At 39.8% G+C, this 16,321-nt stretch overlaps 1 protein-coding gene across 2 annotated transcripts in view; it reads left to right on the top strand.

The window, feature by feature from the left end:
• ncanb (neurocan b) overlaps positions 1-16,321 on the top strand; it is a 147,781-nt gene that overhangs the window by 99,967 nt on the left and 31,493 nt on the right. For both annotated transcript variants that reach the window (XM_077533233.1, XM_077533234.1), the window contains one exon: positions 13,011-13,127. In XM_077533233.1, the coding sequence (XP_077389359.1) occupies positions 13,011-13,127 (117 nt within the window). The remainder of the gene's footprint in view (positions 1-13,010; positions 13,128-16,321) is intronic.

Raw genomic sequence — 16,321 nt, 5'->3', positions numbered from 1 at the left:
CTAACGCTAAGCTTTGCTAACATTGAAGCTCTTCTTGCCTTTTCTTCTTTCAGAAACAGGCAGTTTACAAAATATTTATGTGGCTGTTTAAATTAACTCCTGAGATGCGACTTTTTGTAGACAAGCAACAAAAAGTAAATTTTCCAGAATACACTTTATATCTATTAATTTGAAACTGTCAACAATCCTGCTAGGCTTTTATGCTGCTTTCGCAAAAGGTAATCTGCGTGGGGAAATTAAGCTCCTCTGCTTAAACAAACTCACCAGGATATGTTACAAGGCAAATATTTGCAACAAATTTGATAAAAGGATAAAAGAAAAACCACATGACTGCTAAATAATTCAATAAGGGATTTTCTATGCTTAGTTGACATTCTTGAATAGTCGTTAAAAACTCAACAAGCATGTTTTAGGAAACGCTAAATCAGCTTGTAAAAGTATCAACGCAAATGCAGCCTATAGGAAAATCTGTCTGAAACAAGTATGTTTATGATGCCATAAAGGTGGCTTATTATCTCCGCTGTCACAACACAACTTGATTATTGGTCCTCTGGAGGCCCGTCACAAGCTGTTGTGTTTTACTTTGCAGACTGAACCACCCAGATGTCCTATTAAGGCAGACTAATGACTGACTCTCCTGATCCTTACTTGCTCCCGCATTTCCCCATCGCTTGAAACGAAAAGCACTTTTTTTTGTTGTTTTGTTTTATGAACACTTTTTCATCTCACGCAGCCCCCTCAAAAAGATCTTTCGGGAGCACATGCACACACAAAAGCAGAGTTTAATTCAGCAACACAACAGATGCTGCATGCTGTTTCCCCCTCGCACAACATACTATTTAATTATGTATTTCTCTTGTTGGAAATGTGTGCCTCGTGCTCACATATTGTTAAACACTGCGGTGAAATCATTTGCATTTTTTTTTTTTTTCCACAGACTTGGCACAATAGCCCCTTCCTCAGAGGGCCATACATTACATGAAAAAAAGTATGATGCAACCATCAAAGTAATTTAAAAAGTTTATTATTATATGTGGTGATAATTTATGGGTTAGCTTTACATGTTAGTGCCTCCCACCAGATATCCCATCAAGGACGAGAAAGACACATTTGCATTGCATTTGCATTACGTCATTTCCCACAAATTCCCAGAGATTTATAGTTTCTAATTTGAGGTTCCAGATCGTAAAACGGTTACAAGATACCAGTACCGGACACCGTCGCGAGTACCAGTATCTTGAAATAAGACCGGCTATCAGCCCAATACTAATCAATACCTGCAGTGGTTACTTGCCCATCCTTAATAAATAAAAGTGTGAATGTCATGAATCATTTTTCTTTTCTTTATGCGGCCAAATGCATTTGGGGAAATAGCAGCCGAATTACTACAACCAGAAACAGGCGGTTGGTTTGGGAGTATCAAATACTGCCCCAAAAAGAACACACTCAACTAAAAAGTATATACATTCAAATTCAAATAATGAAGGAATGACAGAAATGGAGGATTAACTATCATTTAAAGTGCAGAAAATGATCCAGGGGAGGATTTTTTTTTCCGGGTATATTAGAATTTATTTTGGTGTTTTGGTTTTCGGCATTGATTTCCTAATTTTTGGCCAAGAATTTTCATTTCGGTGCATTCCTACTAATGCAACATTATATTACTTTTAAATTAAGTTACGCTGTTGAGTTACATTGAGTTGAGTTACATCAAGTTATACAGAGCTTCATTCCATTAGGTTGATTATGCTGAGTCAGGTTATCAAGTCACCTTATGCTGAGTTACATTATACTCATTTTATTTACATTACACTAAGTTACTTTATGTCTATCTAAGCTAAGTGGTGTTACATTACGACGAGTCATGTTACGTCAAGTTGAGTTACGTTGAGTTAGGTTATGTCGCTGAGTTACATCATGCCGAGTTATGTTACATTGAGTTACTTTGTGTCTGTGTAAGCTACGTGGTGTTGCATTATGTCGAGTCACGTCAAGCGAGGTTATGTTGAGTCATGTTGTGCTGAGTTACATCATGCCGAGTTATGTTACACTGAGTTACTTTAATTCTATGCAATCTATGATTAGTTACATTACGTGGAGTCGTGTCAAGTTAGGTTACGTCGAGTCACGTTGCGCTGAGTTTCCATACCTTGAGTTAAGCTACGCCAAGTTACGTTATGTCAAGTTCACGTTATATCAGGATATATTATGCTGAGTTCTATTATGCTGATAACTTATCTGAGTTAAGTTGTGTTGCACGAAGTTACCTTTCATTATGTTGTATTACGTGCATTAATCACATGTTTTGGGTAGGTACTTGTCTTAAATACCTCCCCAAAAAAGGTCTGAACACAAATCCTCCCCTCATCTGTGGTTAAGTAAACAAATGCTCTTATTGCTGTCATACACACACATCTTGGTCACACTTGAAGGCACAAACTACTCAAACTAGAGTCCCCATGCCTTGGAGGTTAGCAGCAAGGAATCACACGTCCCGCTGTGCTTTCCCACTGAGCCCCAAACCAGCAGCAGCAGCAGCAGCATTGGCGACGGCGTTCGGCTCCGAGCGTCCGTCACAGCGCATCACACGGCACGGGTGAGGGCCCTCCTCATGCGGGTCGCGTGGGACACACCCCCACATGATCAGTCTCCAGCGGGAGGTGACGTCTCGAGGGGTGGCGTGCCGCGCAGGTGTAAATTACATCCTGGCGAGAAAAGAGGCATGTTTGCAAATTGCGGCGGCGTCCTCAAGGGACGTTCCAGAAGCGGGTTGTTTCTCCTGGCTTGGGGGGGGGCTCTGAGAGGTTGCGTGAAGTTCTTTGTGGAGTTTGAAAGCGGGTCTCCAAGCAAACGCCCGCGAGCTTGTTCCTCTTATTAATGCCGCTCGCCTGTCAGAGAAAAAGCTTGATTTTTACCCACAGCGGGGAAAATATGCAAGCAGGCGAGGGACTGTGAAATCCCCAATCTGTGCTTTCTTATTCAGATGTAGGGCTGTATTTTTTTTTATAATACATCAGGGGAAAAGATGCATTTGCACAAGTTAAAGGACTCCGTGTGTTCTTTTTTGTTTGGGGGATATAAAACGAACAAAAAGAACTTTGGTGATGAATTTTTGCCTACATATGATGTCATCCCTGTAAGCAGCTTTGTTAATCCCACTTATGAAAGTGGAGGCTGCAAATAAACAGCGCAAATGCGTCGAAAAGCCGGATAAGATGTTTTTGTATTTGTCGAAAAAAAATCATTTTCTTTTCCAAAACAAGTACTTACATTTATAAGACGTGATAATCCAACCATTGCTGGACCATGTTAATGCATGCGTTAGAGTTAATTGAATTGTTGCTTATTCCAAAATTTACTGCAATGCTTTTCGAACGCAAGGCAGAAAATAAACAGGTCTGGTACGAGCAACATATTACACTTGACATGCAACAATGCATGCTTCCTGACATACACAGTAAGTCCCCGCATGAATAGTTGATGATCCATGGTGGACTTTTACACACACATCTTTTTTTTCCCCCCTACCTTCTTCCTGACGCGTGTGCTGAAAATGGTCAGATTATTAAAAATACAACAGCCTGGAAATGAGTGCAAAGGCGCATGGAAAGAAGAGGCAGAAGAAATTGGACAGCATGCGAGTGATGAGGAGCCAAGACGGATTACATCCTTGGCGGCGTGAAAGGCGAGATAACGCCGTTGATTTAGGACAACCTGGGAAATGTCAGGTGTAACGATAGTCCTCTTCATCCTGCTGTCAGAAAGCTTTTTATTTCCCAGCTTGCGGTTCTGTGTGTCAATTTTACTAATGTAGGAGAGACCGGGGCTAGTTGTATCACTTTTTTTTTTTTATCAATACATCATATATAAACAAAACGTATACCAAATGAAAGACCAAAGTCTTGGGTATATTTTTCGTATTCATGTCATTTTCGTACTTTGTGCAGTTATAAGCCATCAAATAGAGGGAGTGAACATGTGACATGTTGCCCCACCAATGGGTAAGTGTCACACTATATGGGGTAAGATGTCACGTTGGATTTTGCAACTAATAAAACAAGGACAAAATTATCCTTGTTCTCCTGTTTTGTTTTGTTTGTTTGCTTTTACAGCCAGAGAAATTGTTTATCATTGATCTTGACAATTTACTATAGTCATTGAGCAAACTCACATAAAATATTGTGAAATAAATTAAAGTCCTAAGGAACTGCTGGCATGTAGGTCATAGCTCTCAGCATCAAATGTCTGTTTTGCTTCCCTTAAACTGGAAATTTGAGATTAAATTAAATTTAAAAAAATTAAAGCATTTCAATTAATGGATGGATGTTTCATTACGAAACTTAAACCAGTCCTGAAGTTTCTGTAGTTCCAACAACTGGAAAATCCATTTTTATCAATGAAACAAAACCTATCAAACTAAATTACTCATTCTTCAGACTCAAGAACAAATCTGGCATACGTAAACAGAGTTGCCAGAGGTGCATTTTTCATTTGCTCATTCTTTACATATGTGACAACAAACCCCAAAATGACTGAGACAAGTTGCCCCAAACCACCATGTTGGCTAATGCTTGCTCTAGTTCAAAGTTATCTTAAAACAGAGGCATGATAAGATGCCTGAATCTCTCCTCTAGCGCGTCAATATGATTAGCTGCTAGAATTTGTCTATGTACGATGCCTGTTTCAAAATATATGAAGGTGAATTTTTTTTTACTTTGGGTTGTGCAAAACAGATAACTGGCACATATCTCACCTCACAATGGGCGAGTCTCTTGTCAGACAGTACACAACTCCTGAGTATTTATATAAAGAAAAGTAGTATTCCACTTTTTTGTTGCGCCCTCTGGTGGAGAAGAAAATTGCAATGTGACAACTTACCCGTGATGCAACTAGCCCCGGTCTCCCCGACTATTGCCAGGTCATGCTAACCAGTTACACCAAAAATGAGGAAATTAATCCCCCCTTTTAAAGGGCCACAAATATTTCATCTTTCATTCAAAGCAATAGCAAAAATTGTCATTGATGTGCCCAAAAAACACACTTTTTGACTCATCATCATCACACCATCAGCTGAGCATTTTCAGTAGTTTCAGTGGGCTCATTGCGGCTAAGAAAATGCATTTTTCATTCCATCACACAGCTGCTTAAATGGATCACCAGGCAGTATTTTAGTGTGCCTGGAGGCTGAGGATTCTGAGAGGGGGATTTGCTTAAAGTCCCTGTAAAATGCAAATAAATGTCTTCTAAAGTTATTAACAACCATAACAAAATTGAATGATTACAAAAAAATGCAAAAAATGCAAAATTCAGTGCAAGTTATTTTGATGTTCTTATCTCTTTATTAAGCTTCATCACTGTGTCCTATTATGAAGGACATAGATCGACCTTTTGATGGTTAAGAAGGAGAAAAGATATTTTTTTTTCAGTCTATTTTACTTTGATTTTCACGGCCCACTTTCTTTTTAGCAGCGTACTTGAAACAGGTCGTTTTTGTGCAATCTAGGCACCAACAGCTGGCAAAGTGTCAGCATTAGTTCAATATTGCAGTCGCACCAGTGAACTCAGTGACACGGTGACAGTCTGGCTGTGTCGTTGGCATGGAGTTCAAGTTGTTCAGGTGCTTTTGGATATCACCTTTACTGCTCATGCCAAAAAAATATGCACTTCGTATGTTGTCAAATTCCAAACTGGACACTGCGAGACAATCTGGGTTCAAACCTCAGCTCAGGTATTCTTATTTGGCGTGTTCCTGTTGGCACAATTGACAAATATTAAAGGTATGGTCCAATGTTTTCACTCAGGAAAATGCCTTATATAAATACAGGATTTATACCCATGAACTCCTTCTCAATCTACACCTCTGGGCTTCTGTTAATGTGTGGTGGTGATATTTTCCTCTACCCCCAACCCCCTAGCCTGTATTTTGCCATTTCGTGTTTGTTTTGTCAACAGTGGGATGTTTCAGGGTAGTTTCTGTGGACAGACAGTTGTTTACCCCTCCGGCCAATCGCAGAGCGGGGAGTGGCGGAGTCGTGTCACTCACTGTAGGCAGACGGGGCCAAATTCAGAAGGCTGGGTCCTCCGAATGACGAATTTGTCGGCTGCATGACGTCACTCCCGCCGCGACTCGACAGCACGCACGGACTTACACATGAATGTACTGTCGGTTAATGCGTTACCGATAAGCAGCATTGACAATTCATGCACGGTCGAAAACAAGAGTAAATCTTGGGATTGCATTTACTCGCTTCCGACTCGCAGAGTTGGCCTGCTTGGACAGATAAGTGACAAACAGAAAATAAAATGTCAGCTTGCTGATTTAGCGACATGCTAGGCTAAGTCACTTTGACAAGGGTAACTCGGCAATATAGAACGAGGGTTGAACTTTTCTGATGTCCTTATATTTACACCTGGCATTGAAGCTGAAGCTAAGCTAAGTGGCTAATGTTTTGAACTATTAACCCTGTCAGCGATCGCTGAGTGCGGTCAGAGGCAGGGGGCGTGAACCTTGAGCTCGTGTGGGTTGGCCCACGGGAGGGGTCCATTTTGAATTGTTTGTTTACAAACAGAAACGGTCAAAACTCCGGACTTCACCTTTAATCTCATGAGGCAAAGCACTATCAACAAATGGGTGGATGGTTTTTTTTAAGGTATCGCCACCTACTGGACTGGCATGCACATTACAGCGTTTTCAGTTGTTTATTTAAGGTCAGTGTGACAATTCTGTTAAATCAAACTTTTTCATACACACAAAAGAAAAAATAACTCCGGTTTTACATTCAAGCATGCAAGTTATGTTTGTTTTATGTTTATTATTCCCGTCTGTCAAAATGAGTCAACCATTCAGCTGTGAATGTAAACTGTGACGAGCGCCGTCAACAGCGATTGCGGCATTCATTTCCCATTTTTCCGGTGTTTGCCTTGTAATGCTTTTCTACGTGGACCAGGAGATCGTGGATGTTGCATGCCGTGTTGTTGTTTCATGCCTGAACAAACACATACGCGCAGGTGTGTGCGTGTTTACAGTCACACACACAGAAATAGAAACCGTCTCCCCCTGCAGCGCTCATCAATCCCAGCCTGTCAGAGACATCTCTTCTCGAACAACAACAATATTTGTAGACTATACTGTGTGGCCAAGCCTGCTGGAACACTGAGTTCTCGTTGCAATTTTTGTCAAAAAGAGCCCTGCATGATAAAAATAGTCCTTTTTTGTATTTCAATTACATATATTATACCCATAATAATGATAATACGCTGGTGCAGTAAGATATGGGTAACTGGACATGTTTTGTTTTTTGTTTTGTTTTTTTAAGTCTTTGGAAAACAAATAGTATGTAAAATCGCAATCACAATATTGGGGAGGGGTCATTTTCCCCACATCGTGTCACTGATGTATTACTTCGCGTCACCCTCACCCGACTCTATATATTTTCCGTGTCATCATGACTGCACAAACACGTGTCGGCCATGCATGTTACAACATCAATATTTCACCCACTGAGCCTTGGCCGCCATGACGGTGGCCATGAGGGCTCTATTAAAGCGGCAGCAGCTCGGCAGCGTTCCCGTGCGCTCCGCTGCATCGCGCTGCAGGATTAGCTTCTCAATGCCGGACTCGGGTTATCAGGCTCTAACCTCCGAGAGGAGGCGGTGGGGGCTCTCGAATGGGCCGAGGCATGATCGCAAGCTCTGCAAAGCTATTACAAGGATCACTGAGTCCAAGTACAGCCACAATGGTGACCGATAAGCACGAGTACAAAAAAACATTGCTGCGAAATGACAAAAAATAAATAAAAAACATGTACGGTCACTTAATGACCTTGTTTTGACTTTTTAATGTAACGGGAATGTTCTATGAAGTCGGATAGAGTACAAGACGATTTGTTGATGTCATGATAATGGTCTGATCCATGAATTAATCAGCAGAATCCACCCATTTTTATCCATCTCAGGGGCCGGCCATTTTGGCACTTACTGTCGACTAAAAATGACATCACAGTTGCTCAGGGCTCAGCTAACGACCAATCACGGCTCATGTGAGTTTGGTCATGTGACATTCACGTGCCATTATTAATCATTATGTGAGCCCTTGAGCAACTGTGATGTCATTTTCAGTAGTGGCAAAATGGCCGCCCCCTGAAATGGATAAAAACTGGTGGATTTTGCTGATTCATTCAGATTCCACAAACATAATATTACCCAAAATACCATGTTTAGACTAGTGGGGCTCCATTGAACCAAGGATATTTTAGTTAATTAAAACTAATTAAATAACTCCAACTAAAATAAAAAAAAACAAACATCTTCATTAACGAAACTACATTTTACGTTTACAAAACTAGCTCCTTTTAGTCTTTGGTAATTAATTTAATTCATGAGCCTTATGGGTTGATTTTAAATGTGCTTTTAGGTGTATTTATTTCAATATTAAGTGGAATAAGGACTTTTTTTTTTTAACTCACTCACACAAACCAACATGGTCTCCCAGGTGGGGACGCGGACCCACACCAACCGACAGCAAAGGCAAGTGACGGTTCCACTCCTCCACCCAGAGCCTACCGGCATAAGGACATTTGAAAGTGTGTCACACAGGAGTGACATCATCTAGCAGCAGCCAATAGAAAAGCACCTTCAGATGACATCACTCCTCGGCAACAATTTTTGTGTCCTTGACTTTTGGCTCTAATGACTCGGCTCGCTTGCTTTTTTCATTTAACTCAGCCAAAATGCAATGCAATAAAAATTCCAAAACTATAATAACCCTGCATAGAATATTACTTGACTTCCCCTTTTGTTTGCATTTTCGCATGCTTTCCCGCAAGATTCTGCCATTGCTCTGCATTCCTTCTGCGGCAATCCAGTTTCACGGTGGGTTCTAAATCCTGATTGCTTGCATTAGCTTCCATATGCACGCCGACTCGTCGCTAATCTCTCTCCTGAACGGCTTAAAAGAAACTTGGGATGGCGACCCCTTTAGAGCTATTGCTCACACTTCTTTGCTCGTCGGTGGGAATATCAGTTTGGTGACAGACTGTACACTTTGTATATCAGCGGCCAGCGTTAAAGCCCGCTATTCTCGCTCTCTGCACAGAGAAATGGGAAAAAGGGGCTCCAAGCGGAAATGTACTGGCCGTCCTATTTTAAGAGCAGTGTGTAATTAATCATAAGCTACAGGCTTTAAGAGAGGCAGAAATGTATGATCGCGCGGCTCCCTCGGCGACATCACTGTCCCTCGCCTGGCTGGCATCGCTCTCTTCCGATTTCCTCACATCATTTGGTCCACAAACATCAAAGTCTGCTGCAGAATACAGAACACTGCCCTTGATAATGTACGCATGACTGTGGACAAATGGCGCATAAGGCGCTGCTGGTTCCCGACAGAACGCATTTGTTTCACTTTGTGTGTGCAAGTGATATTTAATTCATTGATTTGCTCACGTTGTACTGATCATCCACATGGTTATGTAATTCACAGTTAGTTCCATTTCTGGTTCGATTGTTCTCAGGGGCACGGTGGTTAGATAGTGGTTAAAATCTCTCCCTCACGGTTTTGAGGTTTTGGGTTTGAATCTCGGCGCAGTGAAGTTTGCATGCTAGAGTCTTCTTCGTGTACACAAAAAGGACGGTTTCTTCACTTTTGCTGTAAAATGAAAACATGCTTTGGAACCAAAAGAAAAAAGTAAGATTTAATATTTCACTGCCATTGATGAGAATTTTTTTTTTTTTTTGGGGGGGGGGGGTGGTTGGGGGAAGGTCTGATGTTGCTCCACTGTAAATTTCAAGCTTGTCAGCAACTTTACTGACGCACAACGGCCAGTAGATGGCAGTAATGGCCAATTTTGAGACGTCCACTTGGATAAACAGTAAATTCTGTCATGTAAATTTGACTCTATTAGAGGCCATTTTGACTCTATTTAGATGGGGACCGAATAGACTCAGTTTTAGAGTAAATTAAGATTAGGAAGCGGATAAAATAAAAATTGAAAAAAAAAACTCACTCAAGGGTTAAGGTTTGAACTCATGACCTTCAGCTTGGGAGACTGCCACACTACCAACTGAGCTATGACCCTCCTACTGTTTGCTTTTCTCCAAGAGACCAAAGATCGTTTTTGGTCTGTTGGAGGAAGCTCCCACGCAATCATGGAATCAACTGCAGCCGACATGAGCAATATACGAGCAGAAAGCAGAATCTGCGTGGCTCAGGGAGTAGATTGTCTGCCTCACAAGCTGAAGGTTGAGTTCATTCCTACCTTGAGTTGCTTTTATTCTTTATTTTACTCTCTTCCAGGTGTAAATATTGCTCTAAAACCAAGTCTATTTTGGTCCCTATCTAAATACAGTCAAATTGACTCTACAGAATTTACTGTGTACCTTTCTTCTACTGCTGATTTTAAAACAGCGGAAACAGGCAGAAACAAAATCTCCTGGTGAAAGGAGAGCGTCTGTAATGTCATTTGGTCGATTCAATATGTACTGTATATGATTATTAAACACAATATCCTGTGGGTCTTGAAAAAGTCCAAATACTCTAAAATAGCTATAAGTGAATTTCATTGGTAATATGTAGTATTGACATTGCCAATTTTCTGAATCTTTGCAAATGTTTTTGTTATGCTCGTCAGTGTCTGCTTTAGAGTTTAAAATACATATTCTATAGGGTTTAAGTCTGGAGATGTGCATCAAACAGTGCTGATTTTTGTTTTTTCATTTTTAAAAAGGTTCCCGTAAACAATGGATTAATTAAAATTGTGTGGGCGCACATTAAGATGCTTAAATGTTGTAGTTTATATCTCAGGCTTGAAGCGGAGCTGCCATACTACAACTGGAAGTGAATAAAAAAAAAAAAAAAAAAGAATAAAAGTCCATATAAATATACAGTGCTCACAACTTGATGTGCAATGATTATTTGATTAACTAATCGACCACTGACGGCACACACTTGCCAATTTCTTCCTCGTCATATGCTTTAATGGCTCCAAATGTAGTTAAGTCAGACCTACAGTATGCGCGCGATGAATGCAGATAAACAGAGCGTCCACTTGAGCTGTGATTAAAACGTTCCGTGGTGCTTTTTTCCCGCACAAGCATGCCGAGATAGACCACTTATCTTTAACAGCACTGCAGTGCAGATAACTGTGCCAGGAAGTGCTTGCAAAACTTGCAGGTCGGTTTAAAGATGCTCACAACTTAAATGAAGTTTTTTATGTGATTTTTTGTATTTATTTATTTTTTTTTGAACGGGGCAGGGTGCAGTTTAGTTGTACTTTGAGAGAAAAACGGTTGAATTCAGCTGGCTCCCATTCCCTTTTTTATTTTATTTTTTTTTTAACTTAATCTCACACATGCAATTTTAATCTCCTCTGCAAGAGCTCGCAACTCCACCGGAATTGGAGAGAAAGCGAGCACCTGCATTAAAAGCATTTTGATGTCACTAAGCCTTCCCCGACAATGAAACATTTTCCGCATGTCCGCCCCGAGGCTCCCGGGGCGTGAGTCGATTCTGTGATTTGTAAGCCTCCTTCCTCGCTCCCCGCTCGCTAATTTGAGGGATGAAGGGGGCCCTCCAATGTTCCTGGCTGCAGAAGCATTCGAGGCCCGAGCGCCACGGCCTGACATTTACGCCCCTCGGCGGAAGATCACGCCGTCTTCTCCCGACATATGCCATTAACCTTCCAGTGATGGACGATGCTCTCTGCCATTCGGCGTGCGACGTTGCGCTCTAGTATGCGCTGGAATGGGATGCTGGCAGCCTGTCGTGGGAGTCTTGCGTGTCGTCTTCCAGGAAATTGAACATAATCTGCTGTAATATCTGTGTGTCTGCACGCATGCACTCGTGTGTGTCTACTCACATTCATGGCAGCTTATCTTTCAGGGGTACAACACTCCATATTGTTTCCAGTAACTGCTCCTATTATTAACTCTTCCATACAGTTTGGGTTTAAATTGAACTCATTTTGACATTTGACAACAATTCAAATCACCTCAACATCTTATTTTTGTTTTCAACTGGATCTCTTCTGGGTCAAAGTTGACCTATATTCATAATAATGTATGGGCGCGTGGTCCTATTATCGGTTTAACAGTTAACCAAGGTTTTAATTAGGGAAGGTTACAGTAACCACAAATACTTGAAGCAACATCTACGTATGATTGGCTGCTTGCAAAGTTGAGTAAGCGAGCCACATCTTTGAATTTAATTGCTGTAAACACAGATTCCTTTTGCTCTGATTAATGTGCATTTTTTTTAAATACCAGCGTGTACGAGTTAGCTCCAAGGTCAACATGAGTAGCGCACGGGTCTCTTCTGAAAATTGCTCACCAGTAATGGGACACTGTGACTTCCTAAGAAGAATTAAAACAGAAGATTTATTTATTTATTTATCTATTTATTTATTTATTTTTTAAACTTGACATGATACACATTACTTCTAAAATATTCTAGATTTAAAAATGGTTGAAAAATAAAATACACTGCATTCAATTGGGTCTGATTTTTTATTTATTTTTTTTTGTTAACATTGCAATTGCACAACCTGTGAAGTATTCATCTTTAGATTTTCCAGCATAATTGTGAATCATCATCTTTTCTTTGCAGCGTAGTCAAAAATTAAAGTGCAATAATTACGATGTCATCTTCCATTAAAAGGCTTTTACCCCCCAAACGGAGGCATGGACTACTCTCCATAAATGATGTTTATTACTTTGCCCACACGGCAGTAATGTGTCATAAAAAATATATATCCCGTATATATGAACGTGTGATGATCAGCTCCTTTACGAGGACCTCGGCACATTTGTCAGACGTGACCTCACTTCGGAGGTTGACGAGCATCCGTCTGCCATAAAAAAAAAAAAAAAGTAGCGTGACGCGCCAAACATCTGGCGGATCGTCAGAAAAGAGACGAGCTTTCGCCTCATTTGCCGTCGTAGTTTGTCAACATTCCAGGGCGCTCTCGTAATGCTCTTTCTCTGTCAAGGAATGAATTATGCACTCTCTTTGTTGGCAGTGGAGAGCAACCCGTGCCAGACCAGCCCGTGCCTCCACGGAGGGAGCTGCCTGCAGGAGGGCGACGGCTATAGCTGCTACTGCCCGCAGGGATTCTCCGGGGAGAGCTGCGAAATCGGTGAGTCGACGTTCTGGGTCAACAGATGGAGCCATAGGCGGGCATATGTTGGCGGAACATTTAGCAGCTGTAAGCCACTGTACACTTCATTGCGCAGAGTGACCCCGGGCTTCGTTTTTTTTTTTTTTTTTTTTTTTTTTTTATTGGCCAGCGGCATATTCTAAAAATAAAACCAATTAAACATGACCCACATCAAAATATTATGAAGAGTTCAGGTCATACGCTATGGATGCATTTTGGGTCATCATCATCATGACAGACAATAATAATAAACATGAAAAATGTAACCATTCACACCTGAATGCTGACTAACTAAATGAGTGAAAATGCTGTAATGTCCATGCCAGGCCAGTAGGTGGGTGATGTCTTCAAAAGCATTATGTTTGTGCACACTATCGACTTGTCTGTCTCAAGTTACACATACAGTATTCTGTTTTGGATTTTTTTTTTTTTTTTTTTTTTTAATTGTAAAAAAAAAATCAGGTGATTTATCCATGATTTTTTATTTATTTATTTATTCATTTATTTATTTATTTATTACGTTAACACATTACAACATAAAACAAAGATAATGACATCCAAATATTATAACCCCCCCCCCAAAAAAAAATCATCAAAAAAATGGATTGTTGCTAATTATTATTTTTTTTCTGTTATTTCTTTTTGATTTTTTTTTTTTAGCTGCAAAACATGGCATGATTGTCAAAGAATCAGTCAAGAATTTTTGTACACAAAAAAAAAGACCAAACAGGCAAAAATAAGGAGAGGGAATATTTAAAGAGATTGTTGGCAACGTGATCATCGTTGAGACTGAGGCTCTCCTCGCTTTGCTTTCGAACCACAATCCATAATTATGAAATCATCAGAAGTGGACGACCAATTAATCAGCCAACCGATTCAATCGGCCAATATTAGCTGTTTAAAAAAAAAAGAAAATTAAAAAAAAGGTGATTTTTTTATTTTTTTTATTTCCAGGCTTTTTGCTGATTTTTTAAATGTATTTATTTATTTATTTATTTATTTATTTATTTATTATGTTAACACATTACAACACAGGACAAAGATTATTATTATTATTATTATTATTATTATTATTATTATTATTATTATTACCCCCTCCCCCAAAAATAATCAGAAAAAAATTGGTTGACTTTTGCCGATTATTTATTTAATTTCTGTTGTAAACAAATACTAAGGCACAAAGTATTGTAAAACCGTAATTTAAAAAGAAGTCATTTAATTCATTAAATATATTTTTTAATTAATCCGATGATTAATTTCATTCTGCCAAATATCGTAATCGGCGTCAGCCTAGAAAAAAAAATCCTTAGAAAAAAAATTGCATAAAAAAATTGCCTGTACAGTTAAGAAAGCTTTTACATTGGAGTAAATGACTTTATGAACCCATTGAAAGTCAACCAACGTCTCACTACCATCAAGTGTGCGTCATCAAATAAATTTTTTTTATGACTCAAAATCAATACGTGATCATCTCCAAGGACCACATGTCAGCAGTAGAGCCACTGTGATCTCCACATACTCCACCATATGAGTCCATGCTGATGATCAAATATTCTCACCTCACGTAACCCCAGGGAAGCGACTTCATCTCTCCTCTCAGCTGTGTGATCGGAGAATATGTCCGTCATTGTGCACTCTTCTCGGCGTTCCGAGTGCGTTTCGCGCGCGCGCGTGCGTGCGTCCAAGACTCGCAAGGACACGGCGATCAGAGGGGAGCTTGGAGCTCAGTGAGGGGTGGAGATGCTGATGAAAGCAGTGGAGCAGCAGCAGCAGCACACGCTGGCTTGTTGTGGATGAGGGGCTGCGAGTGAATCATGAGAGGCGGCGGGCAGTGTGGGCGCCGGCTGCGCAAATATCAAAAGGGACTCTTCCAGCTCCCGCTGTGAAAGGAGAACAACGGAAACAGGACGTCGCCTCGTCACGCTGGCTTATACGAGCGTCGGCGTTTCGTCCGTCACAGTTCTCGCGCAGGAGATGGATGGAGCCTGTCCCAGTGGATGTTTGGACAACCTGGATTGGTCACGTGACACGAAAAATGACACCCACAGGCAATTTTGAGTTTTCAATAAATCTGGATGTAACAGGAAGGCTCAAACCCAGAAAATAGAAAACAACGGTACTCAAATACAAATTCTAAAGGGTCACAAATACATTTTTCAATAAATTAAAGTAGAGCTGTCAAAATTAATCGATTAATCGACAAGTAATCATTATCAAATTAATCGACAACTATTTTAATGATCAAGTAATCATTTGGAGCCATTTTTTTTTTTTTTATCCAATTCCTCTGATTTCAGCATATTAACAGTAATTGTTCATTGATTTCTGTCATCCTTCATGAAAGAAGAACGACTATCTTCTGTGTTTAATCAAAATAAGACATTTGCAATCATCTATTTTAACTTTGGAGAACAATGGTAACATAGTACAACATCAATCCACCTTTTTTAATCTCTATATAAATACGAACTACGAACTAAACAGCGATAACTGGTTAATAAACAGTAATCAGGTTAAAAAAATGTTTTTGTAATATACTTTAATGCAAAATTAAAATGAGTCTGAATAGTCAATTAATCAATTGAATAATCGATTGATAAATCAATTCTAAAAATATTCATTAGTGACAGCACTAATTAAAGGGCTCGATAGATATACACACCCATAAAATAACATTGTAATATTCAAAACAAAATGTAATTTTCATTCACAACAACAGATAGAAACTGAAATAAAATGTCATTCCATGTTCATTATAGCATAAATTAAAATAAACAGTAAAAAAAAAAAAAAAACATGAAGCCTGGCATACATCAATAGTGGGGTTAAATGAGGACAAACACGTTAGAAAATTTGTGATTGAGTGTATATGGCTTTTGAAGGCGGGGCCTGGTCTGGTGAGTGACATGGGTGTCAGTGTATGAGAGTCAGTTTGGCTATCTGGTTACATGTTACGTTTGCTTCAAGGCAGAGATTTTGTAGTGACCTTTTTTTTTTTTTTTTTTTAAGACAAATTATTTGAGGTATTTCATTAATCGGTGCACAAGTACACAATTGCATTATTATGCACGCAGTCTCACACAATATTTATTTTTATACTTTCCTACGTTTAAGCGCAGTGTTAGCTTGATTGATGGGATTTAGTAATTTTCTTCACTGATTGGCTGTGACAA

Source organism: Festucalex cinctus, chromosome 10 (assembly GCF_051991245.1).
Source record: "Festucalex cinctus isolate MCC-2025b chromosome 10, RoL_Fcin_1.0, whole genome shotgun sequence".
NCBI classification, from domain to species: domain Eukaryota; kingdom Metazoa; phylum Chordata; class Actinopteri; order Syngnathiformes; family Syngnathidae; genus Festucalex; species Festucalex cinctus.
This window is presented reverse-complemented; position numbering and strand designations above follow the sequence as displayed.